This window comes from Halichoeres trimaculatus, unplaced genomic scaffold (assembly GCF_033239565.1).
Source record: "Halichoeres trimaculatus isolate MK-OKI-2021-1 unplaced genomic scaffold, fHalTri1.1 fHalTri1_scaffold_5, whole genome shotgun sequence".
Classification (NCBI taxonomy): domain Eukaryota; kingdom Metazoa; phylum Chordata; class Actinopteri; order Labriformes; family Labridae; genus Halichoeres; species Halichoeres trimaculatus.
This window is the reverse complement of record NW_027437183.1, coordinates 9,516,691-9,543,046: the sequence shown is the minus strand read 5'-3', so window position 1 is coordinate 9,543,046 and position 26,356 is coordinate 9,516,691. Positions and strand designations below refer to the sequence as shown.

At 40.1% G+C, this 26,356-nt stretch overlaps 1 protein-coding gene across 1 annotated transcript in view; it reads right to left on the bottom strand.

The window, feature by feature from the left end:
* Nucleotides 1-1,630: 1,630 nt before the first annotated feature.
* Nucleotides 1,631-26,356, bottom strand: part of aacs (acetoacetyl-CoA synthetase) — a 51,398-nt gene continuing 26,672 nt past the window's right edge. Inside the window, exons 11-18 of the mRNA XM_074671039.1 lie at nt 19,506-19,570; nt 17,157-17,279; nt 7,945-8,058; nt 6,981-7,106; nt 4,783-4,852; nt 4,220-4,278; nt 3,759-3,961; nt 1,631-3,653 (exon numbers count right to left, since the gene is read on the bottom strand). Coding sequence (XP_074527140.1) covers nt 3,516-3,653; nt 3,759-3,961; nt 4,220-4,278; nt 4,783-4,852; nt 6,981-7,106; nt 7,945-8,058; nt 17,157-17,279; nt 19,506-19,570 — 898 coding nt within the window. The 3' untranslated portion in view covers nt 1,631-3,515. The remainder of the gene's footprint in view (nt 3,654-3,758; nt 3,962-4,219; nt 4,279-4,782; nt 4,853-6,980; nt 7,107-7,944; nt 8,059-17,156; nt 17,280-19,505; nt 19,571-26,356) is intronic.

Sequence of the window (26,356 nt, the reverse complement as noted above, 5' to 3'; positions counted from 1 at the left end):
CTCTAAATCTGCCTGCGGTATCAAAGACTGAAGTTTTGGACCACAAAGTTGTTTGTTTGAGCTTTTGCTCTCAAGCTAGCTTTACTTTATTGTGTAGCTGACAGTTGTCATCAAAGCCAGAAATAAGATGTTGTCCAACAGTAGCTAGCTGTGAGATTGTGGATGGAAATCAACTGATTAGCATAGAAATGCCAAAAAAAAAACTACTGTTTTCTCTCTTTTTTGGGTAAAACTCTTCCTTGAGGCATTTATCTCATTGACCAATCACAGGCAGAGATAGTAGACATGGCGAAGACAAGCTGCTTTAGTTCAAAACAGCATCAGAGTGAAGAATAAAGGTGCTTTAAGTGACTAGGGCATGGTTTATGGATCTACTGGGAATTTTACACACAACTATTTCTGGGTTTTACAGAGAATGGTCCAAAGAAAAAAATATCCAGTGAGCAGCAATTCTCTGGTTCCTTGTTGATGTCAAAGCTCAGAGGAGTGGACAGTCAGGTAAGAAATGATTTTCAGGGCCCTCTTTTCAATCTTAAACAGTTTTGTGGCCCACTCCTGACCCAGTAAATTCATAAATACCCCATAAAAACATATCACAACTTAAAACTTTTACATGTGAATTATTTATTTAACAAAAACATAATTTAGCCTTGACTAATGACACAGCTAGCTCGATCTTTTTATCTGGGTTTAAAAAGTATAGTAGATTTATTGCACTGGCTAATGCATAGTTATAATATTAATACATTTTGTGTAATAAAATTTACGTCTGAAAAAGAAAAGATCATTATTCATTCACATGTAGCTAAAACCCTGGATATGATGCATTCTGAGAGCACTTTTATAAAAGAATAAAGATTAAACATGAAGGACTGAAGTGAATACAGGAGAAACATGTTGGAGGCTCCATAGCCACTAACACAGTATCTATATCAGGTTGCAACATTTTTATTTTGACATATTTACATCCCCACTGCCAAAAAGAGCAAGCCATTTTGGAAATGGCCCACTTGCAATACCTTTGCGGCCCAACAGGGGGCCGTGGCTCACAGGTTTGGAATCACTGTAATAGTGCATCTTTGGGATATGGTGGAAAGGGTGATTCTCATCATGGATGTTCAGCTGAGAAACCTGCAGCAACTGTGTGATGCTATCATGTTAAAGTGGACCAAAATCTTTGAGACGGTTTCCAGCTCATTTTTGAATCCATAAAAATAAGAATTGAGGCAGTTCTGAAGGTATAAGGGGATCAAACCAGCTACTAATATGGAGTACCATGTAGGGAGACGGCCTCTACTTGTAGCAACTTTAAACCCCAAGATTTTCATTTAAAAAATAGTGATTTTTTTTTTTTCAGAAGAAAGAAATCTATAAATCTCTGAGGTCTGAAAGACTCCAAACCATTTGAAAAGCTGTTCATCCTCTTTGAAATTTAAATTCTACTTTACATTAGATTAAAATTGTATACCTCAGTGTTAGCTAGCTTCCTTCTCTTCTTCCTTGATACATCTTTTAGGCAGATGAAAAGTGAAATGAACAGCTATGACAGTGGACTAAAACCCCACAGAGCATCTTAAAAGAGAAAAATCACTCAATCTAGGGAGGGAATATGGCAATAAAGACGACAAAATCGTTTTTCCAGATGATTTATTTATATCTATACCATTAAACATGTTAAAAATAAAAACAAAGTGTAACCGAGTGAGAAAGACCAAATTGAAACTCAAACAGGCAAAAATTATTTAAAACAACAAAAGTCCAGCAGGAAAAGTGCGACCTGTGCACCGGTCTGAAATGAACCAACATCTACATGTGTAATTGCACCATGATTTACATTCTTTCCAGTTTTCTCCCGACATAATTTAAAAACCAAGCAGTTCTTCTTATTTGTCACCAGTGTGTGTCTCAGTAGTACCACTGCAGAAAGAGAAACCACTCCATTTAATCTTTAATAGTATTAATTACCCTTTAGGCTCTGACACACAGTAAGAGGACATTTTGTATTAATAATCTGCTTTCTTATGTACAAAGCTAAAAGAAGCTTTTCTTAGAGTTTTGACAAACATGGAAACAGAACAAATAAATAGAGGTTAATGTGACGTGATGAACAGTTGTTCCCTTTTAGATTCACACTTGATGTTGACCAACATATTCGTGTACGAGCCTGATAATCCCAGGCCCGTGTGACGAAGACTTTGGAGAGAGGTTCATTAATTTATGCTTTGATGTATTGGAAATGAAGTTTGTGAGTGAATGAAGGGTAACAAAGTCAAATGATGGTGAGGAAGTCAGACATGTAATAAACAGTAAACAAACTTTAGGCTTGGGCAGTGTTTTTGAATTTTATCTGAAATCCCTGGTTCAAATATCCTGACAACAATCCTACATGTTGCAACCAAAGAGAGTATAATAAGATGGACGAAACGACAGCTCTCTAAAAGTGAAGCCAAAACACATGGCACTCCCCCTGCTGGCTAAGTGCAGTATAGGATAAGGCCCTATGTCAACATATGGGACATGAGCTTAAAATTTCAACCTAAAACTTTATGCTATTAAATATCTGAATTTTACAGAATAAGTCCCAATTGGTTTTCTGAAAAGTGGGCGTGGCTCCATGATTGACAGCTCTGTTGACACCGTAGTAGCAGTTCAGAGAAGAAACAGTTCTGACAGAAGAGTCATTAAACTTTCCACAGCTGCGGGTGTGGGTTTTAAACCAATGCTCGATTCTGTCCCCTGTAAAAATAATGACTTGAGAGATTTCTGCCTTGTCATCAGTTGGCTAATTTTGAGGTTTGGTCAGTAGAAAGGGAAGCATATTGATACAAAGGCTCTAAAAATCACCCAAAATGTTGCTCTAATTACACCACTAGCATAAATATGTAGGAACCTGTGATTTTGGTTTCACTTTTGTACTGTGGGAGGAGGTGGAGATGCGTGGTCCATCTTTATATACACTTATTTGTTACAACCTGCTGACTTTGGTTAACATATTTTGGGTACCATCTTAAAATGCACATTTCTACTGCTAACCTAATTGCACAGTCAAAAAAAAAATATATTTAAATATATACATGTAGTACAGAAATTCACCTCACGTAGTTATAAGATAGTGTTAGGACCAGAGCTGAGGATGTAAACACTTCCAGTGATTTTAAGTCAAAACCAATGCTGGGGTTAAAGCAGGGGACGCAGAACGATACGCTGCCCTCAGAGCAGGAGCGTATACACAAGCTGTGCAACGTCTTTTGCTTACGAAACAGAATCCAGTCCAACATTTACTTGTACGCATGGTAGAGTAAGAGCAAGGGGAGAACAACGAATGGTTTAAAAGTCTCCGTCTGACAGCTCGTGATATTATTTCATAGTCATAACGTACATTTTTTTTTTCATTTTTGATGCTCCGTGAAGCACTCCCATGTCTCCCTGTACCTGTAAATTCATATCAAGTCATTTAAAAACTAAGCTGATGTCTCGTCAGGTAGCTCTCCTTCACAGCTCCATGAAGTCCCTCTCTAATAGTTCTGCAGTTCAGGAATGTTCTTGTAGAGATCCAGTGAATCAGGGTTGGAGAAAGCTCCTCTTTGCGCCACCTCCCTGCCAGCGATAACTTGTTTCACAGCCACCTCCACTTTCTTCCCGCTGATGGTGTACTGCAGAAGAGAGAAGAAAGCAGTGAGTGAGAAGTGACTTTTACAGCTGGAATCATTGTGATTAGATAACCTGACAGTTCTGTTCATATCTTGAATTTCTCTTACAGGAATGTCTCTGGTCTCCAGCAGCAGTGCAGGGACATGTCGGGCAGATAGAGCTTTTCTAATGGCTCCTCTAATCTTCGCCACCAACTCTGGACTGAAGGGCTTTCCGGGCGCCATCTTTAAGAATAAAATCACCCGCTCTTCCCCGTCTGAGTTGTATTGAGGTACACAAAGGCTGTCTGACACTTCCTCAAAAGCCTCCACTACAGAAAGAGGAGAGAAGAGGGCAGAGTTGAGGACAAGGAGACCAAACAAAAACACAGGGAGCAGATGAGAGGGAAACAGGCCAGAGAAGGTTCAAGGTGAGGGACAAAGAGAAGGTTGAGCCAAAGAATGGGTGTTTGAGGAAAAGGGAGACTGAGAAAAATGTCTCACCACTTTAAAAGCAGCTTCTAAACACAGCTTTTCTGTTGTTATCTAAAGTGAGATGTGATTTTCTCTGCTGCACGTTCAACACTCACCGATGTTGTAGATCTCTGAGCTGCCAAATCGGACTCCATTGGGGTTCAATGTACCGTCACTGCAGAATAAACACAAAGTTTAAGATTTAAAGCTCATGTGCATTATTTACAAGCTGTGCCACACATCACTGACTACACTGAGAGGGAGGGAGGGAGAACAAACACCTTTAAATAGAAACAAACTGCACGTATGGAAACATCGCTGACTTCCACAACTTGTTCTCCACCCTCAGTTTATCTGAGTTCAGTCATGAAGAGTTCCCGTTTTTAGTAAAATCTTGCACAGTGCCATTAAGCAAATTAAAATCCTTCAGAGGCCACCAAGCTGTGCCAAATATCCAACAAAAAAAGTCATTTTTAATTACTTTTATTCTCTCCCACTAGAACAAATTCAAAGGATTAGCATCTTAAATGTAATAACAGTAATTTGCATAAATTATTTTTAAACCTGTCCACTTGTAAAGCACTCAAAATAAATGAATCAATTAAAATGACATTCATGAAAACAATCTTTTTTTCCCCAACATTTGGAGTCGTCCCAGGAGTTAAAGTTAATAGCTGACCTTCTGCCTAGCATGACAATGCCTCCTGTCTTTGGATTGATTTTACAGTAGTCTCCATGGGCCCAGACACCTAGACAGAAGGAACACAGTGAAGTTTAGATTATACATGTACACTCAGAAAATGAATAGCATTCATGAAACACAGCAAAATTAAAAAGAAACAACATGTAGCAAGAAAACAAAGACTTTTGGACTAAAAGAATTAAAACAAAGTTCAAAACAAAAGAATGTTAAGGCACTGTTTAAAATTTTAACTACATATTTGATAGAAAACGGTGCAAAAATGCCATTTCAAATGATTAAATCAACAAACTTTGTGCAATGAAAAATAAAGATTTGCTCAGTTTGAATGTAAGTTGGGGCGGGGACGTGTTGAACATGTGTTTTCTCTTGCTAACTCTTGGGAATTTAGAAAGTGAGTTGTCTCAATCTTTCCTGATACAGGATTCCAGCTGCTCATCAGTTCAGGGTCTACCTCGTTGGTTTTTTTATTTTAACGAATCAGGACTTCAGGCTGACCAGTTAAGCACGTGGACTCTTCTACTACAGAGCCATGCTGTTGGAACATGAACAAAATGAGGTTTGGCTTTTTCTTCCCTTCACTTACGTGTTCCCACAAGGGATGAGAATTTACAGTAATTCCTGTATCTAAATATTCTAAATATCTAATGGATAAATATTTGAATACTTGCAGATTAATTCATTTCAACTGTTAACAAAATTAAGGTTCGTTGGACGCATAGATATTTTCCACTCTCGTAGTTGTTACCCGTGGCGGTGGCTTGTGCTCCGGCTCGACGAACGCCATCAGCTCTCTGAAGCCTTCACCTTTTACAAAGCTTAATGGGAGAACACCTCCAGTTATAAGTGAGCTGATATTCTCCGCTCTGGTTTCCTCACATCAGTGAGCTAACAGGGCTAGCAAATGACGTGATGCGAGACTGCGTGCCTCAGCTGTTTTCTCATTGAGCTTTAAGCTCAAGTGGTTAAGCTTCAAACTTGTTATTCTATCCCATGCATGTTTAACGCACATATCTTGCACTGCACATTAACTTTGTTTTTGTCAAAGTACTTCCAAACATCGCTTTCATTGACAGACATGTCGCAGGTGTAGCAGATCTGCATTTGATACGGTTTTGCTTTTTGTGTAATAACATGTTCCTAGGGGGTTGCCGTAGCTGCCGTAAAACAGTTCTTTTTGCTGAAATCTGGTTCGTGTGCTGAAGCTGTGGCCGGAGAAGTCATAAATTTGGATTCCATTAATAATTCTCCTACCTAGTATCTTCAGATAGGTTAAGACAAGACACTGGGTCACACATGTAAAGCTGTGTGTGTGTTCAAGGTAAGTCACCAAAAACAGCACCTGCACAGGTGCGTGAGTGACAAAATGTTACTCAAATAATGGGGTTAACGACCAGTATTGGAGCACTAGATTACTTGTACTTTAAACAGTGAGCTGATAATGAGCTGGTTGTTCCCTCTCCTCTTCAGATCAGAGGATGCAGCACCCACGATTTCCAAAACAACTCTAGAAGTCTACTTGAGTAGCATTCTTTAATATGTTTCATTTCTCTACCAAAATGCTTCTTCAGGAGTCTTCTCAGACCATTCGATGATCTGCACTAAAGAGTGATGTCTGTTGTAATGTATTACCACCATCTAGTACAGGTTTTGGCCTTATCTTTTTAGTACCGAGATTTCTCTGAATCCTCAGAAACTTTTAACAATATTACAAAAGAGGGTAACATCCCAAATTCTCTGAAATTTCACACTGAGGAACATTTCCCTTAAACTTTATAACTATTCGCTAACTCACAGAGCAGTGAGCCTCTTCACATATTTCATTTTAAGAGACTCGGCCTCCCTGTACGGCCCTTTTTATTCCCAGTCACTGAGTGATGCTCCTCCACTTTTCAGTGTTTTTTGTCCCTGCTCCAACTTTTTTTTTTTTTTTACAATATGCTGCTGGTATCTATTCTAAAAAGCTACTTTTCTCCATTTCAGCATTTGATGTGTTGTCTTTGGACTGTTTTAACCAGATTTAGGGTGTGACTAATTTGCAAACCATTAAAATCTGTTAAATTTAACATCTTACACAACATGAATGGGGTCGTGTATGAGGCTTTAAGTGCTGGGATGTTGGATGATGCTGTAGTTTAAAAAGCTGTTTTTATCAAAGAAACTGTTTGTGCTCTTACCAGGATATGTAGAAAAGTACGCTTTATGATATTTGCCGCCGTTCTCGTCGTTCCAAAAGTGCGTTGGTGCACAAGGGATTGGCTTCAAACACACCAGCTCCCCACTTTCTCCCCAAACAGGCTTACCTGGAAAAACACACAGAATTCAAAGAAAAAAATAAAGTTAAAGAGCTCAGATGTTCCTCAACATAAACCTTTACTTGGACACGCACTCTGAAACATAAACAACTTGAAAGAAACACACACTTGCCCATAAATCACTCTCAAATTTAAAGGAAATCACCTGGTTATGTACCCTGATACACTTCTGTGTGTGGTTTCACTCAGGCTTCACCTCCTCCCTCAGGACGGTGTTATGGGCTTACAGACCGAGTAAAATAATCCCAAGCTCTTCCTACAAAACTGCCTTTAAATCATTCTTCAATCCACTCTCCTTTGAGGTGGTGGAGACACGCCAGAGCAGCCTGCAGCAGGGATCGAGAGCTGGGACTAAGGGACGACAATCAATGAGGAAGACAAAGGGGGCTTTGAAGACTCCCTGCAAGATAACAGCCTCTTTTTTTTGGTTTGGATTGTAAATGAAAAGAACGTTTCCCTTAATTTCTGACCTGTGTTTAGAGAGGGAAAGTTTACTAATTACTCTCTCAGCTTTTCAGCTAAAGCTAGCTTCAAATTCAGCCAACGTTTGCACTTACTTCCATAAGTGGAAGTTTTGCTCGGTTAGCTAACAAGCTTCTACAGAAGCACACAGGAGAATCAGCAGTTTTTTAACAGGCTTGTGATTTACTTCCCCCTTTTAATATGTTTCCAGACCCATCTAGGACTCAAACAACAACCTCTTTGTGTTCCCCTGTCCCTGTTGTCAGTACACATAAAAAAAAGTTGGCTAAATGAGGGGGGAAAAGGGGAGTGTTCCACATCCAAGCAAACCAGTCTCTCAGAACAAGCACACACACACTCTCACCTTCAAGGTCCCAGGCTTCCACAGCCATGCCGAGGTTTCTTGTTTGGATCTCGCCCCGATACACTGGAACTGTCGGGTTCTGACCCATGAAACATGACACGATGTCAGTACCACCTAGGGAAAGAGATCAGAAGGAAAACAGGCTCAGGGGAGAGCTGAGTTGGTTGATCACCTGAAATCAAACATCTGAGCAAAAAAGTAATGATGTTGCTGCTTTTATCTCATTATCCTGGCATGTTGTTTTCATTGTTCTCCTTTGGGATGCTTGAATTTAACTGGGCTCATCTGCACATTTTCTAACAGAGGCGGTTTCCAAAAAGGGTCCAGTCAAAAGTATCTTCATCTGTTTGTTATTTCGCCCCAGGAGAAAAGGAGTCAATGATTCACAATAAATGTGACTCAGAGTGAGTCAGTTTAATGTTTAAGAACAGTCATAATAATAACACTATAAACTATAAGGTTGATTGATTTTATACACAGTGCCATTGCCCAAGTGTTACAAGAGTTGCTGCTTGTGAATGACTTGGTATTTCAGCTCAAGTAAGGTCATAATGATAAACAAAAAATGAGTGTAGTCTCAGTGGCGTCACTTATCAGTTGTAATAAAAATCAAAGATAGTGGACGACATTACTGGAATTGCTGACTCATACTAATTTCTGAGTGCCCAACCAACAAACAAAGAGGTGAGGCCACAGCATCGCTGCTGAAGTTGAATTGGGCACGCCCCTAACCCGCTGAATCACAAAGTCTTCATATAATCAAAAATGATGGTTTGTGAATATGTATCCCCTGGTACTAGGGCTGCATGATTATCGCAATCGCAATGTCAGCACATGCAATTACGTAATCGCAAAAGAGGTTATCGCGATCGCAATCACAATGTCAGCACATGCAATTCAGATTTTTCTCCATAATAACCAAGCAAGTCTGTAGACTCATCATGACACAACTTTTTTTCATTAAATCGCAAGCACAATCGCAATCGCAATACTGTCCACCTAATCGCAAATCACACCTTTTCCCCAAATCTTGCAGCACTACCAGGTACCAAACCTGATTTTTTAATCCAGCTAAAAACATGTTTCACTCTTCTTTAAAATCATTTGAGTTTGGGCTCTGATGGGATATTGAAGCCAGCCCCCAGTGGAAACTCACAGAACTGCAGTTTTCTGGACTTCCACTCAGGTAGAGGCAGCAGGAGTAAATAAAATCTATTATATAACTGAATTACTTCTGGAGTCAGAAACAATTAGACCCAAATTGACGTCAAGTGATGTAAACTGCTCACGGTGAATATCATGTGTAGAGCAAGCTATTCATCCCAATGTCACATGTTCATGAAACATTTACCTAACTGCTTCATTCACCTAATCATAAGATCAGATCTTGTAACAAGGCTAGTATGTTTTCTTTTGAATGTTGAAATGCTTCAACAAAATACCTCCTGCAGTCTTCTTTGCAAAAGTCACGTGATGTTGTTGTGACCTGTCTAACAGCTGATTTATGGAGGTTTGGGTCATTCTCCCCTCAGCAGCAGGATGACAGTTACAAGACAGTTACAAGACCTGTCCATATATGTATTATCATGGCTGGACCAAATAAACCCTTTATGGGCTAGCAGCCAATTAGCATTTTGGTAGTTTTGACTAGTGTGAAGATGAGATAGGGATGGTTAGTTCATATGAAAAATGGATGAAAAATGAATGGTGTCTATTCGGGCTAGGTAGAAACTCAGGATTCTATTCTATTTTGATTATTCGGTATTGATTTGCTTCACTGTTGATTCAGTAAGAAGTAGAAATACACAAATATTCACAGTGTCTTTTGACAGTTTTTGAATATTTATTTTCATGCCCATGTGAACATACGTGGTATGTCACCTCACAACCCAAACTTCAGACTGAAAAGTTATGGAGCTGGCTTTATGCTGCTGCTGCTGCTGCTGCTTGCTTTGGTTACCATTTGGTTACCATTTGGTTACTGTTTGGTTTAGTGTGGCCTGCATCCATACATCGTGTATAACATGCACAGTGCCCCCTGCTGGCCAGGAAGGGGAATCGATTTAGAAGATTTGCAATCAATATTGAATTGGGCAGGGAAAATTGCAATGCATCGATTAATCAATATTTTGACCTAGCCCCAGTGTCTGCAGGCCAGCTTTCAATGTATAAGAAAATTAGCATTGTCCCAATTAGCATAACTAGCCTTCCATCTTCCAGTACTGTTGTACATGTGGTTTGGCAAACAAATGGAGCACGTTATTCTGGCAAACCAGGTAAGTTAAAACAAAAAATTCTGGGAATCTTAGGATAAAGTATCTTTTTTTATTTTATTATCTGTGGCACGAGGTAGCTGAATGGGGATGAATGCCAACCTGAGACAACACTAAAACGAGCGCTAATATCAATCTGGTGTTTTGACAACACAAAGTGGCTGTGATGGCGCCCTGCTCCACCTCCACTGACCTATATAGGAGTTGCAGCACATTCTCTAAACTATAACACACACACACACACACACACACACACACACACACACACACACACACACACACACACACACACACACACACACACACACACACACACACACACACAAACAGAGTTAGTACTGCAGTACCATTCATTCGTCTCTTCCTACCTTCCAATCATCTGCTATTTCTGACACCTTCTATTCATCTCTCCCTCCATTGTTCTAACACTGCCTCCCTGTTTGGTTCCCTCTCTGTATCACAGACTCCATCCATCCTTCTCGTTCGCTTCCTCTCAGATGCTCCCTGCCCTTCTACCACTCCTCCTTCATTCTGGCTCTTCTCTCTGTTCTTTACACTCGTTCAGTTTCTCTCTGTTTCTCTTTCTCTCTCTGCCAGGTTCTTTATTGAGCTTTAATTGGCTCCCAGGAGAAAGTGGAAAGTTTGTCGTCTGATTAAACACACACGCTTATAGTGGGAAGACATGCAATTATTTTATTATTACACCCGCTTTAATGGGTGGGTACACACGCACACACACACAAACACACTCAAACACACACACTCCAGTTTATTTTAAACCAAAAGTCACAGCTGCCTTCTTGGGGTGTCTTTCACCAACAGCCGTTTAGTGTGTTTATTTTCAGTGTATACACTAAAGTAACTTGCCTGCTGATCTGATGTTTCTAACAGTGTTGATTATTCTAAACAGTCCAAAGATATATTTTTTTGTGTGTGTTTGTGAGTCTTTGAACATGATCTTGCACAGCTTGGGGCCAGTAAAAGCCACAGACAGAGACAAAAGATGAGCTGCAAATATGCAGATGCATTCAGGTTCACCTCAGGGAAGAATCTACAACTTTTTGGATGTTCCAGTGAAGCCAACATTCAGCAGGCAACAACTTCTCCTTCCTTTGTGCAGCATCGTTTACAATCTGATATAGAAACCTGAATTAATTCCTGTGTTTGGATCAAAAACAGAGGGGAATACACCTCTGGATTTGTCTGCAAAACAAATACTGTTATTTCTCTGTTCCACACATCCCCAGAGTAACCCTTTATTCATCTGTTTGTGGTTAGTGTCAGTTTCACTATATCATAAGTTACAGTGAGCCTACACTTTGACTAAGTCCAGTGGAAAAATATAAAAAATGAAACTGATTATCTTGTGACTAAAACACAGTCAATGGGCATTTTCCTTTCAAAATTGACGTTAGAAACTTCCCAGTGATTTTTGAAAATGTGGTCTGTTGTCTAGGATGAGAAAACAGATTCCAGAGAAAATCAAAAACAAAATATAATGTGGTACAGAATGAAGAGAATAGAAGCTAAACCAAAAGTTAAGTGGTTTAACCTCTTTGTTTCACAGACAAGAAAAAACAAAAACAACAGGAGGAGAAAACTGGACCGAAGGAGTAACATATGGACAGTCAGACGGAGGTTTATTAGGACGGAGGGAATCCAGCAGTGAAAGTGTTAAAATTCCCCAATGAGGGGCAACGGGTTACTCAGAGCCCTGCTGACAGGACACACAAAACACACACACTTCTGGAAATGCATAAAAAGAGGGGGAGAAAGCCCCTCCTTACACTTCTGAAAAATAACATTTGCTTAACTGATGCACATGTTTGCAGACCCACAAACACACACACAAACACACACACACACGCAGTGTCACACAGGGTGAAATCTGCAAAGGGGCCCATCACATATGTCAGAGCAACCAGCAGTCAGTCACATATGCTGGGATAAATCCTGAGAACACACACACACACATACACACACAGTGTTGACCTCAGGGGTCAAGGTTAGGTCGGTGGCAGCCAACAGGGTTGCAGCCTGCTGTTACCCTTGGCTATGAGGAGGAAACTAACTGGGACAGGATCTGCTGTTCTGATGGATACACACACACTCAAGACCACCGGACTCAAATCTAGTCCATGAAGGGCAAAAAAAAATAAACATGAAATGATTTTTATACTTTTTTATACATTTTCTTCTATATTTTTGTAATAAGTCGTAATGCCATAAATTCATGCAAAAAAAAAAAAAAGTTTGGGGACGTAACTGCAGGCTGACCAAAAACAAAGTTGGTTGGATTGATGGATTTAAACTAAACTCAAAAATCCCAAAACTCAAAACCAAAAAACTGACAAAAGAAACAAAACCAAAAACACTACAGAATTCACTAGAGAGCCACAGGACTCAACAAACAGCACGACAGCACACAGGATACACACGTAGGGTAACAGCAGACAGTGGCCACGTTTACATGCAGTCAATATTCGGGCTAAGGTCAATATTCTGGTTTCTGAAACATTTGGAATAACTTGCTTTCATGCATGAGCAAACAGGGTTATTCCTTTTCATATGGTAAATAGCAATGCACGGATAACATCTTGATGCAGTGAGAACGCCATAATGCAATGCGCGTCTTTTCAGCTTCGTCTTCTTGTATCCATAGCAACAGCAGCAACAAAAACTAGGGGTGCACCGATCACAATTTTCTGGCCAATCATTGATCACTGATCTTTAAAGAGCCTGACCTGCCGATATTGACTTGGGCCGATACCGAGTTTTACTTTTTATTTTTTATAACTGACAGCATATACCTTCAATGTTTTAATTAAATTTTATTGAAAATCGTTGAACAATACCTTTGAAACAACTAAATCTTTATGTTTTAACTTTAACAACCAATAAAGTGTCCTGAGTTTTAGGTCTCAGAGCAAAAAGCAGCAATGGCTGGCTCTAAGACCTTCCTGGAGGTATATAAGATCAGTTTCATGTGTAAGGATGGGCCAGTCACCGATCCCTGGTCACCGATCCCTGATCACCGATAACCAGTCCCCCAAAATAAAGTAAATCGGCACCGATCAATCGATCGGTGCATGTCTAACAAAAACAACAGTAGCTGCACGGCTGACTTGCTTGACTCAAAAAAATAAGATTCCTTGCAAACATATCTTGGGCAGAGCACAAATCAATGTTAGTTTTGTTTGGGATATCCTGATAGGCGTACACATGACCAAATATTCAGGTTAGAAAGGAGTAACCCAGGGGTGATTTTCAGCTTTTTAAAATAACAGAATATGAGCATATCCGTTTTTTTTTTAAAAAGGGTTATTGGTGTTTACATGCCCAACCGGGTTATTTCTAGAATTCCGAATATGAAATGGTTAATGACTGCATGTAAAAGCAGCCGATGAATTGACAAGGAACTCAAGAAACACAGAGACAAGAGGCATAGACAAACCCCACAGGTTTGAAATGAGACACAGGTGAAACACAATTACAGAGAGGCAATTACACAGGAGGGAAAAACATGGAGAGCTAAATCAAGCAACAAGACAAGATAAATCCAAAGCACAGACACGGATAAGAAAACATAAAAAGGTCCACACAGGACAAGAACCAAACAAAAACTACAAGGAGCACAAACTATAGACTAACAGGAAACAAAGAAAAAAAACAAACAAGAATCATGAAGAAATAATCACAAATAAAACAAAGGAAACACAAGAATCACAAAGACTAACAAAGAAACTCAGGAAACACAAGAACTGAAGTGGAAAAAGAAAATCAAAAACCAAGAAATACATAAACCCAAAACTGAATCATGGCAAACAGCTTCGCCAACCAGCTAAAAGCTAAAGTTAGCTTTTCAAAACTTCTGCTGTCATCTTTATAAAAAGGTGTATCCTTACAACATAAAAATAAATTGTTGGTCAAACAAAATCTTAAACAAGAAGTCAGTCTAAAGACTAGAAACAACAATATATAGTTCAACAAATTGTTATAATACTAATACTTTTTGTTTTATCTTCAACTTTTGCTGTTGTCACCACCTTTCCTGGTGATACCCATAACCATTTCTTGAATCTATTTAGAGCCCACAGTGCAAAGTCTGAATTGATGCCCAGGAGCCAAAAATAAAAATGCCAATTTCTGTTTTTGGCGTAACCTTTCCTTTTATTTTCCACAATATTCTAAATCCCCGTACAGCACCAAGGAGAACTTTCTGTGATTGTGCCCAACTGCCAAAAATGTTGCCTCCTGTAGCCTCATGTTCAGAGAAGTAAAAGGCTACAGAAAAGGAGACCGAGGTGACAAAGAAGAAGAAGTCGACACTTTCAGCTCAAATGAAACACTCTTTGTATATCTGTCTTCAGGGCTTTTCTTTTCCTCTGCAGAGCAACAACCATCTCAAGTAGCACTCAGACACTTTCTCTGACCTTGACATTCTCTTCGCCCATCTGTGTGGTATTTCAGTGCCCCGCACAGAGAGCACATGTGGGAGGAGAGGTGCAAACAGGTGGGGGGTTGATTCAAAAGAGGCAGCACACACCAGGTGTAAGTTTTTGGAAAATGGGTCTAAGACTCATGCTGAGAAAAGAGGAGCTATGTTCTTTTTTATTGGAGAATCATCATACTGCGGTAGAAATGATGATCTTGTCTCAAAGAGCAAATTAAAATCTAAAACCCTCTGATTAAAAAGTCCTCAGGTGGCTTCAATTGGTATATTTTTATGAGGTTAAAGATTGAACATGTAATCTGTCTGATTGAATTCACACATTAACATGAGTAACTAGACGAAACTAAGAGACAACGAATGAGGCTGTTAAAGCAGATTGAAATGATGACTATCTTACATCTTACTTCAAAACATCACTGTGTGCCATATTGTATTACAAGACGTGTTTATTGGCCACCTTCAGTTTTGTGGATTGCTTCATTGTAGTGTAGACTTTCTGTGTCTTAAACCCCTCCTGAGTTTTCTATGTAATAATAAGCCAATGCAAACCAGAGTCTGTGATTAGAGTAGCATCTTTTAGCATCTATCTCCTCTCTGCTCCTCATACTTCTGTCATTACCTTTTATGGTTCATTTGTTGGTCATGGACACCAAACTGGTTTTGTCTTCAGTGATATTTTTATTAATTTTGCTCCTGTGTTAGTCTGGAGATCCTACATGTAATCATGGCTGAATTGTTGAAATGTGAAATCAGCTGTTAGCAGCCTGTAGCATGTCAATGCTAACTGGTGCAAGGCCTGATGTTTCCCCACAAGTTGAGGTGAAGGAGGTGAGGACGACGTGCTGGTTCTCAGGTGTGAGCTAAGAAGTGACGACATGGACCTGTCCTTCCATCTATCATTATTGGGAAAGTAAGATGTATCTCCAAAAAGATGGACAAGCTAGCTGTGCTAATCCAGCAACAGAGGACTACCAGAAGGCAGAGTAGCATCATGCTATTCACAGACATGGTTAATGAAGCTAACACTGGACACCCATGCCACATTGGGAGAACTGGAGGTGGGGGGTGGGACTAACAGTCAAAACACACCAGATCCACCTCCGCTTGGTCTACGCTCTGTCAAGGCGACAGATCTGATGGGTTCTGGCCTCTGAGTTTAAAGTTTTTTTGGGATTTACACGATGTTGATGACATGTTTGGAATGTTATCTTCCTCTCATGATTGTGTGACCCTAGCATTCCTCATAACTCATTTTCAACTTTTACCCCAGTTTTCATAGGAAAGATGTTTGGGTTATCAATCACATCATGGTGCCAAAGCTCCTGTCACTCTTTATTTTATGATGTAACAGTTGAAACTATAGACTGTATAAAACATGGATGTAGTCTCCCTGACGTCACCCGAGTTTTTTCTGGAAAGGAAAATGAAGCAGATCGGCTGTCGTGGCCATATTGGTAGTGGCAAGAGCTTTGCGTACAGCTATACGCTGCCTGTCGGTCTCTTGACCTGAGCTGTGCCTCTTGGGCGAGCTCGCGATCTTAATATCCTCTGAACTGCTGAGTTAGTGCCAATAGTGTGCTGATAGTAAAATTAGCGATTCAGACAGGAGACATTTTTTTAACCAGGGTGTAAATAGGTTAACTTCTGCTTTGAAAAAAGTTTTTTCTTTTTGGCTTGGTGTGTAGGTGACTTCCAGTACTTCTGGAGCCAGATTCAAGCGGACACGAGAAACAGCAAATTTTAGCACTTTTGCATTGTCTTATATTCTTAAACTGGAGGTTGCTGCTTGGTTTAAACTTGACTTTAACTGTATAATATCAACCTGTTGCTCTTTTTGCCCTGCATCAGGACAGATTTCTGCCTCTACTGTGGCATATGCTGCATCAGTCGCTACTTCTGCGCTCGATCCGTCTCTCATATTGTCATTGTGCACTTGTGCATGTTTGTGTATGAAAGCATCTGTGGCTGTATACCCGACCTGTCAGGTTTATCATCCTCTGTGTGCATGTGGGGCTGAAATGCTGTTAAGTCTGTGTATGTGTGACGCTTCAAGCTGCAGCTCAGCGTGCGTGTTCTCGTGTGTGTGTGTGTGTGTGTGTGTCCACAATACGTCAGTCACCCAGGCTGTGCTAAATGTTAAACGTTTCAGGACTCACAGAGGGAGACAGATAGCATTCTATTGCCCTGTCAGCTTAACAATAGGGCGAGAGAGCCTGTGTGTAGCTGTGTGTGTGTGGGTGTGTGTGTGTGTGTGTGTGTGTCACGGTGCTGTGGGTGGTGAGGGAAACATACAGTTCTATAGAATTTACTGTTATTTTTGAATTTCCTTTGTATGCATCAGACCTTTTGTGTTTGTGTCTCAGATGCTTTGTTGTTTTCTTTTTTTTAAGTGCAGAGACGACAACAAGGTCTGGAAAATGGATGCTATTTGTATCCTTATAGAACTTGGATAACAATAAAACAAACACATGGTGTCCCGGCTTTACCTGAGATGGAGCCCAGCAGCACGCTGCTCTTGATGCAGCGGTAGACATACTCGTAGCTCTGTGGTTTGAGAGGAGATCCAGTGGACAGGATAGTGTGGAGAGACTGGAGGTTGTGGGTTTCGGCTGAGGGAGAGAAAAGAAGAAACACATGTTGCATTAACGCCAGCTTCATACAGCAAAACATAAGATCCTGCATGTTCGTAGCCTCCACCACAAGCCATTAACACTCAGCAAGCCAATAAGCCTCCAGCATCTGATCCTCGCCCCATAAACACACACACATGGACACACACAGACAGACGCACAGTGGGAACTCTCGCTGCCCCCCACTACGCCTCCAGGTGTCCAGTCCAAATGTCAGCCCAGGGAAAAGGGCCCCTCCGCTGGGGCAGCCACTGAAGCAGCTCCCCTTCCCAACCCAGCCCACCGGAGGCATGCTCACACACACTCATAAAAACAAACATTTACAAACACACAAAAACACACACAGGTCCGTCTGCTGTGCTCTTTCTCTTTAATAAGCATCCAAACATAAGCACACACACACACACACACACACACACACACACACACACACACACACACACACACACACACACACACTTACACACACACAAAGTGCCAAATGGATCAAGTGTCTGGCCAAGTGTGTGAGGGAGGGGCAGAGATGGAGTCAGACCAACAGATCGACATTTTACATATTTCTGTGTAGACATCTTCCTGTTTAGCCGCTGAATTTTGAGTGTGTATTTCTAATTTATTTACGAGTTGGGATCTCACAAACACACACACACGCGCACACACACACACACAAGGAAGAAATCATAAATAAAGATTTGTGGTGATTATAAGAGAGCACTGGGAACTGAGATGCAAGGCAACAGTTGATGAAATAAACATCAGTTAAAAGAGCCAATTTAACAGGAGAGGAGGAGAGAGGAGAGGAAAGAAGAAAGGAACAAGGAAGAGAGACAAGAGAAGAGAAAAAGGAGGGAAAAGAAAGAAGAGAAAAAAGATAAATAAGAAGAAAATAAGGATAAGAGAGGAAAAATGATGAGCTGCAGGAAAAGGAAAGAAAAAAGAGAAATATAGAGAATTTATGACAAACAGAAAAAGAGAAAAGAGAATCTAATGAAAAGAGAAAAGTAGAAAAGATGAAAAGATGAGACAAGAAAAGATGAGAAAGAAAAAGAGAGGAGAAGAAAGGGTGGACAAAAAAAAGGACAGAGGAGATAAATAAAGAAGAAAGATGAGAAGAAAAGGAATGGAAAGGAGAAAAACGGAAGTTGAAAAACTAAGTTAAAACTGAAGAGGAGGGGAGAGAAATTGAAGCAAAAAAAGAAGAAGAACGAAGAAGAAGAGAGTAGGTAAAACATACAAGCAAGGAAAAGAAAAAAAGAAAATATGAGAGAAGAGATGACTAGAGAAGAGAAGAGAAGAGAAGAGAAGAGAAGAGAAGAGAAGAGAAGAGAAGAGAAGAGAAGTGAAGAGAAGAGAAGAGGGGGAGGAAAAAGTTTGGATTCCAAGAAACGCAAACAAAGAAAAGAAAAATAAAAGAAAAAAAGAAAACTTTGTTGTTCTGAGAAAGACAAATCAGGCATCCAGAGAAAGGAAAGGAAATGAAATGACAAAGCCCTGTCGTCTAACTTTTTTTTTTTTTTAATGAATTCCTGCTCATGTAACAAATTCATCCGGTGTTTCTTTGTCATTGTACGATCAAAAGCCACCCAAAAAAAAATCTAAATGAGCACTGCTTGACACTTGCATTTGTACCAAATTGAGGACTAGATTTGAAAAACTTTGCTTTTTCTATTACAATACAACCTGTACCTTTTTAAAAGAGCCCAGAGAACTAGTAGTAATTCTAGTGTGCACCTACAAACTGTCATAATTTGACACATAAATAGCAGAGGGAGGGAGACAGAGGGAGAGAAAGGTTAGCAGGAAGGCTAACAAGGCACTGATAATGTGTGGAGACCTGCTTGTGTCTCCAGAGAGCTGTGACACTAAAAGCAATTAGCTGGTCCTATCCATGACTCACAGGAATTATCATAACAGCACTTTTATCCATTCGATTCAGAGTCAAACACCAGAGCACAGGGCAAACTGTTGATTCAAGCAGTAAATGGCTCAAAGGACATTAGGAGTCAAACAGCATCACTATTATAATCATTATCGTGTCCATCTGCTCCAATTGTTCCAGGTTCCACTCAGAGAGTGTTTATGTGTGCTTGTGTGGGTGAATGCATTTCTCTCTGAGTTCCTGCTTGTTATTTTTGTGCGTTCACGTGTGTCTCTGGAGGACTGTGTGCCTGTACAGATGTGTGTGTGTCTGTGATCATAACTCACCAGGTCTTAGGTTTCTTTCCTCCAGCACAGACAACCACTTGGCCCCCGTACCAAAGATAGTGATGCTGGAGACAAGAAAGAGATAGAGAGGGACAAGATGAAAAACATGTCATTGTTTTATTTTTTTAGCACACTTTATGAGAGAATAAGTAACTATTCTCCACCAAGCTCATCAAAAGGGGGAACTTTGCCCATTATTTGTGAGGAAAAAAGCAGAATTTGCGTCAGTGTTTCCAACAATGGCAGCCCTCCTACACACATGTTCTCTATTCTGCTTTGTGACAACATAAACTTTAAAACAACAGAATCAAATCAGCCAACATGATGATTCACTCTTCATCAGCTGGTATGAACACAGGCACCAAATTTCACGGAAAGCTGCTCCATCATTTTCTGGATCCTTTCCTGGACAGAGCACTGGATGGACAAACCGTTGAAACCTTTTTTTACTGAGAACTCTGGAGTGTGTTTGTAAAATATAAACACTACTCTTTTCTAATGGACCATGCTTTTGCTTCCCCCCTAGCCTCTTATTGTTTTTTTTGTAGATAATGATCCAAGCAGGTTGAGTTATGAGCTTTAATGATCTTGTTTTTGAAACTCGCATCGGTATTTGTTTCCAATTTTGTTTAAAGGATTCAAAAGTTCATAGTTACTTCAGATCATGTCACAACAAGACACTGAACAAAAAGGGAACAAAGGGTCCGTCCAGGTGAAAAATATAATCAGTAGCTATAAAAACAGGAAGGAAACTCTACGAAACTTGTGCTGCTAATGAAAACTGTCTGACTGAACAGTCATGGCTCCACTTGAGTCATTTTTGCTCATGTAACCAGCAATGAGTGTACAAATAAAGTGAGAGTCTGTTGTTTGTACGTATCCCACCCAACCAGGAGAACACTTCATTTCTGGCACAGTTTCACCACACTTAGGCTTGGGTTGCAGAGTATTATCAACAACTCTAACTAACAGAATGAATGTAACGTCAAAGCAGTGGTGAAATATAAGGAAAGTTAATATTGTATGAGAGAAATTTGGACAAAGGTGGTTGGCATACATGTGAAAAAATGTAAAGACTTTACTAACACAATATTGAATGCAGACACATATAGTCCTCTGAAAATGATTGTGTACATCCAAGAAGTATAATATCTTATCGGCAATCAAACCCATAGACTGTATAAAGCAATATTGGAAGCGGAAAGGGCTTCGTGCAGCTACAGGGCGCTTGTAGGACACGTGACCTGAGCTGTGCCTCTGATTGGGCAAGCTTGTGATCTTAATATCCTCTAAACTACTGAGTTAGAAAAAATATTCACCCCCGTACAGTGTGTGCCAATAGTAAAATTAGTGATTCAGACAGGAGAATTTTTTTAACCAGGCTGTAAATAGGTTAATTTCTGCTTTGAAAACGGCTTTTTTTTTACTTAGGTGTGTAGGTGGCTTCCAATACTTCCAGAGCCAGCCTCTAGTGGACACTCAAGAAACAGCAGGTTTTAACACTTCAGCATCGTCTCATATTCTTAGACCAAAGGTTGCCGCTTGATCAAACCTGATGCAATAAAATTGAATTAAAACAAATTGCTTTTTGTTTAAAGCTACTGCAAGGAAACTTTCCCTTTGTGTTGATTTTGTTGCCCCCTGTGGACAAAAATGTACATCTTGTGGTTTTGCTTTGTTCTCTACAAATGTACAAGGGTGGGCCGAAAAGTTTGTAGCCTGACTAGGAAGGAGTTATGCCATCATGATGAAACTTAGGGGCCGTTTACACGACAAGGATTATAGAGTGAAACGCAAAAGTGTTGTAGTGTATCGGCCTCCTGTGGTGTTTAAGCCGACCTAAAATGCAAACTTTTGAAAATGGCCTCCAGAGTGGAATTTTTCTGAAACGCTGCTGACAACGTTGCCGTGTAAACAGTAAGCCGGCGTTTTCAGTAGAAATGCTGACATAACGCTCCACTTCCCGCAAGGGCATATAAAAGGATAACAATACCGTTGTTACTATCATCTCGGACTACCATATTGTGCTTCTGCTGCTCAATCTGCTGATTGTCTTTATATAAAAATAAGCATCTGTTGCTCTACTTCTGCTCTTAGTATTCGCTAATACACCAGATGATTGGCTCAACTGTACTTTGGTGGACACTTCCCAAAAGCTGCTTTTGGACAAGACAGTTATAGCGGCAACTACAGGCCTGGCATGCTTACTACAGCGTTTTCAGTCTCTTGGTGTTTCCATGATTTCTTTCACTGGGTTTTAGCGTTTTCAGATGAAAAGTTGTCGCGTAAACGGGGCCTAAGCATGCATTAAACTCTGTGGTGTTATCAAATATTTGCAGAAAAAGGTCTTAACCGCCAAGAACACTCACGCCGACGTGGTTGCTGCATTGAGGGAAGATGCTCCATCTTTATAAACTGCGAAAAAGTGGGCAGCTGAATTCAAGAGGGGCAGGGAGAGCCCTAAAGATGGCCCAAGATCTGGATGTCCTGCCACAGCAACAACCCAAGAAAACATTGACCATGTTGAAAAATAAAACATCCCGTAAGTCAGAAGATGTTGAATTTAATGCATGCCAAATTTTATTACTATGGCATAACTCCCTCCTAGTGAGGCTGTGAACTTCTCAGCCCACCCTCGTATCATGTTTTCTTCATGTCTTCTCCCCCAAATGTGACACTCACAGAGGATATCAAGTGTTAAAAGTTTAACTAAGAGCTGTTCCTTCTTCATAATGTCAATTGTCAAAAAAGTCAGTCGCATTGATGATGGTCTTTTTTGCTTTAGTAGGTCATAAGGAGACATCAGTATCCATTCAAATCTGTTTAAAATCCAGTTTCTGTACATTGAATTTGATCAAATTGACAATAATGTAAAGGTGGGAGACATTTTTGAAGAGGTTAAAAGTAGCGTGCACAAATAGCGGAAAGCAATAGTTGAGGTAGGAGAGTTATACAAGCTTTTTTTCACCTGTATAAATATGACTGAATGCTATTATCAAGCAGCAGGGGAGCAGATAATAAATGATGGTGCAGCATAAATGAATGAGCTGATGCAAGTATGCCTTTAACTGAAAACGCCCCATTTCCTGCCCTGAATCTATGCATGACGAGGCACTATTTCAATGCCTGCATGCTGAATGTAGAAATACAAAAAGGGCAACAGCCAGTGAACAGCCTTTGCCCTTAATCCCATCTGCTCCAGTGGAGCTGCTCAGTAGCTTGGCTGTGCTAAGAAGCTCCCAGGAGAGGAGAGTGTGTTGCTGTGTAAATGTAAAGCAAGGTGATGCTGAAACAGAGTGTGCACTCAGTCAACCCTACACGGGTAGATAAGAAAAATCAGGAAAAAAAAAGAAGCTGATTGGGAACCGACTTTTAACTGAACAAATACAAAACAGAAACACAAAGGCGGTCAGTGTAGCGTGCGGGGACAAAGTGACGCCTTTGAGAGTGTTCGACAAGGTAACAGTTCAGGGGAGAACGTATTGACAGGATGTTTGCAGACAACCCCCCTGAAATGAAATAACTCTGAAGGGGGGCTTTATTCTGCGTGAATAGAAGTCACGGTGACAGCTGACAACAGTTGGACAACATGTGGAAGGCAAGAAGTGACAAAACGTCACTTCAGTGTTCCCCTGCAGTTTTCCTTTTAAAACAAAGAGGCCTTTTAAAGTCTGTCTCCGTCTGTATGAGTGTGTTGGTGTCTCTGTCTGTCTCTTTCTGCCTTTTCAAGCTATTTTTGCTGACATCAAATCAATCAAATTGCCTCCTATCACTACGGTAACCATGTCTGTCAATCAAAGCACATCAATAAAGAAAAAGAGTCTGTCTCAAGGACTCAGAACAACAGTCTGATTGGTCAGTAAACAGGAATTGGTTTTCAGTGGCAGATGTGATTTTCTCTGGGGTTAGAATTGATGAGTTGAAATAGAGGTTTACTGATAGGTGGAGGGCAGTTAGAGGTGACAAAAGGGTGAAACCTCTCAGAAGTAATGTGAGAAGATGCTCAGATATGTCTTATTTTGTACAGCGATAATGCAACTATCCTTTTCCTCTCTGTGACAGAACAAAGTGAAGGACAACACAAACCTAGAGCTGCTCAGATTCAGGCCCACTCTGTGTTCATGCTGCTTCACTCCTCACCTTTTGTCATCACCCAAGCTGTGTAAGTGCTGTGTCCTGACAACTTAATCACAGTACACGTCAGACTTAATACCAGTCTTATTTCTTTGACTGTACATTAAAGTGTTGCTTAAGGAGACTGTGAGTTAACCACACTACTTATTAATGTTTTCTTAACCAGCATTTTAAATGCAATTGGAAGATTGTAAAACTTCCAATAAAAGTCTGCCTCAATTCATGGTAGGGTAACTTTTAGGAGCTGGGTGCAGCTGTCCATGTAGACCACATGTGTCAAACTCAAGGCCTGTGGGCCAAATGTTGCCTGCCACGCCATTTTATGTGGCCCATGATAGCTTAAAAGGTCTGATTGTATTATAAAGATGAGTCAAAAGGGTGCATTGACCATAAAGCACATTTCCCATCATACCGACCGATTGTGTTACCCATGAAGTGACAGCATCCTGCCACTAGATTCCAGTGTTTTCACATCAGTGACATTTTCCAAACTAGTGGAACTGAGAAATAAAACAATGATCCCAAAATGTTCAGGAAAAGAAAAGTTGATGCAGATGGAAGGCTGTTTCAAGAAAGATGGGCCAATCTAGGAGAAAAACCGGTATGTCTTTTGTGTTATGAGGCAGCGGTGGTTGTCAAAAAGTACAATCTACATCCGCATTTTGACGGCATACACAGATTAAAGTACGCCAAAGTGAGCATTCATGAGAAACAACAAATAGTGCAAAATTTAAAATGCAAACTGCAATCGCAGCAGAGTGTGATCAAGAAAGCCACAACCAACAGCACCGCAGAGAAAGCTACCTTATTGTGACTGAAGAAATTACCTGCGCCGCAAAGTCTTTTTCGGAGGTGCATTTTTGAAGCAGTAGTTGCATTTATTTTACATTACTTTTAATTACATTTAGCTGCATTTTATACGGTCTTACAGTTACTAGAGGTGTCCCAGTCAGATATTGATATCAGATATCGGCCCAATATCAGCAAAAAAACAAATATCGGTATCGTATCGGAATGCATCTAAAATCTCCGATATAAGCACTCCGATATAAGCAGTCCATTCCAGACTCCGCTCCTGCTGTTTTTATTTGATTTATTTAGGTTATTTTCTGGGTTTTCTAATTTATTCTTTATTTTATTTAATTACTGGTATTTTTTATGTTTAATGTTAAAATTTCTGTTACCCATTGGTTAATAATAAATGGGTCAGTTTTTTCTCATACCTACTGTTGCTGATTACTGTTCTTTGTTTGAATAATATCACTTAATCAAGCCTTTTCTAACATGAAATACAACAAAATAAGTAATTAAAGTATGAATGTTTAATGCTGATATCGTATCGGATTAATATCGGTATCGGCCAATACTCAATGCTGCAGTATCGGTATCGTATCGTAAGTGAAAATGTAATATCGGGACATCCCTAACAGTTACATCTGGCCCTTTGAGGGCAACCATTATACCGATGTGGCCCTCAGTAAAAAGTGAGTTTGACACCCCTGATGTAGACAAATAACGACAGGCCTCAAATAGAAGTGAACCCTGTACATTGAAAAAGCCACACATTACATTTATCACCAAAGCAACACCAAGAAAACAAGCAGACTTGAATGATCTCCCACTTTCAAGTTTGCACTACAAAAAGTAATAAGAGGACTCTTCTCTGGTGACTTTTGAGAAAACAATTGAGAACATAATGGAAAGAAATGTAGCGACAAACCAAATGGAAAGTGGTGAGAGGATGAGAGTCAATGATAACCTGAAGTGTATGCACAATTAAATCCACAACAAGCAAGCAGGTTATCATTTAGTACTACAATCTCCTTCGAAATGATCGGGATGGAATCTAAGTAAGTGTATGCACTGGTGGGTGACTGAGGGGACTTTGATGCTCGTGCTGGCTTTAAAGTCAGAAATAAAGGCTGAAATTACAACTTTTTTGCTGGCTAACAGTTCCCTAACACTTTTCTCTTACTGAAGCCTCTCCCAACTCAAGGCAGTATAAGGTTCCAGACTGATCAAAATAAAAGCCTGGGCTACCAATTGAAGTTTTGCAATAATCATGTATGTGACTCATGAAACATTTTTTCTACCTCACTGTTTGATCTCCATGTCACCCAGCCTTTTCACTTCTCTGTTATTAAGCATAATATTCTTTTATTTTTTTAAGACTTCCCAGTTATTCATCATTATCCGAAATTTAGTCGATTTTTCAGTAGATATTTAAAACACAGTGCTGTCCCTTCTGCAGAGCGTCATCACCCACGAGGAGCCTCATGTTTGCAGCAAGGGTTGCCAGCTCATCAGACTGATGTCTAACCTCATGAAAAAAATTAATAGACTAGTAAACAAACAGTGTTTGCCACACAAATAGTTCACCTGGACAACACATCCAAGTATATTAACAGTCATTTGAGAAAAATTGGAGAGCCACTTAAGCATTAAATTTGTTCATTTATTCCTGATGGGATGACGTAAACTACAGACACACACGCACTGTATCACAGGTGTTCCTATCCAGTGTAATTTTGTGACGCATAAACGTTTGTTTTGATTTGTCATGTTATTGACAGCAACAAATTTAACTACCGTCTCAGCTGTAAAAACAGATGTCAGATACAAAATTGTTGGATGATTTAATGAGATAAGCAGGTACACATGGTGAGAAAGAGGCAAGCAGGGGCCGGTATGTACGAAAATATGAGGTATTTGTTCAT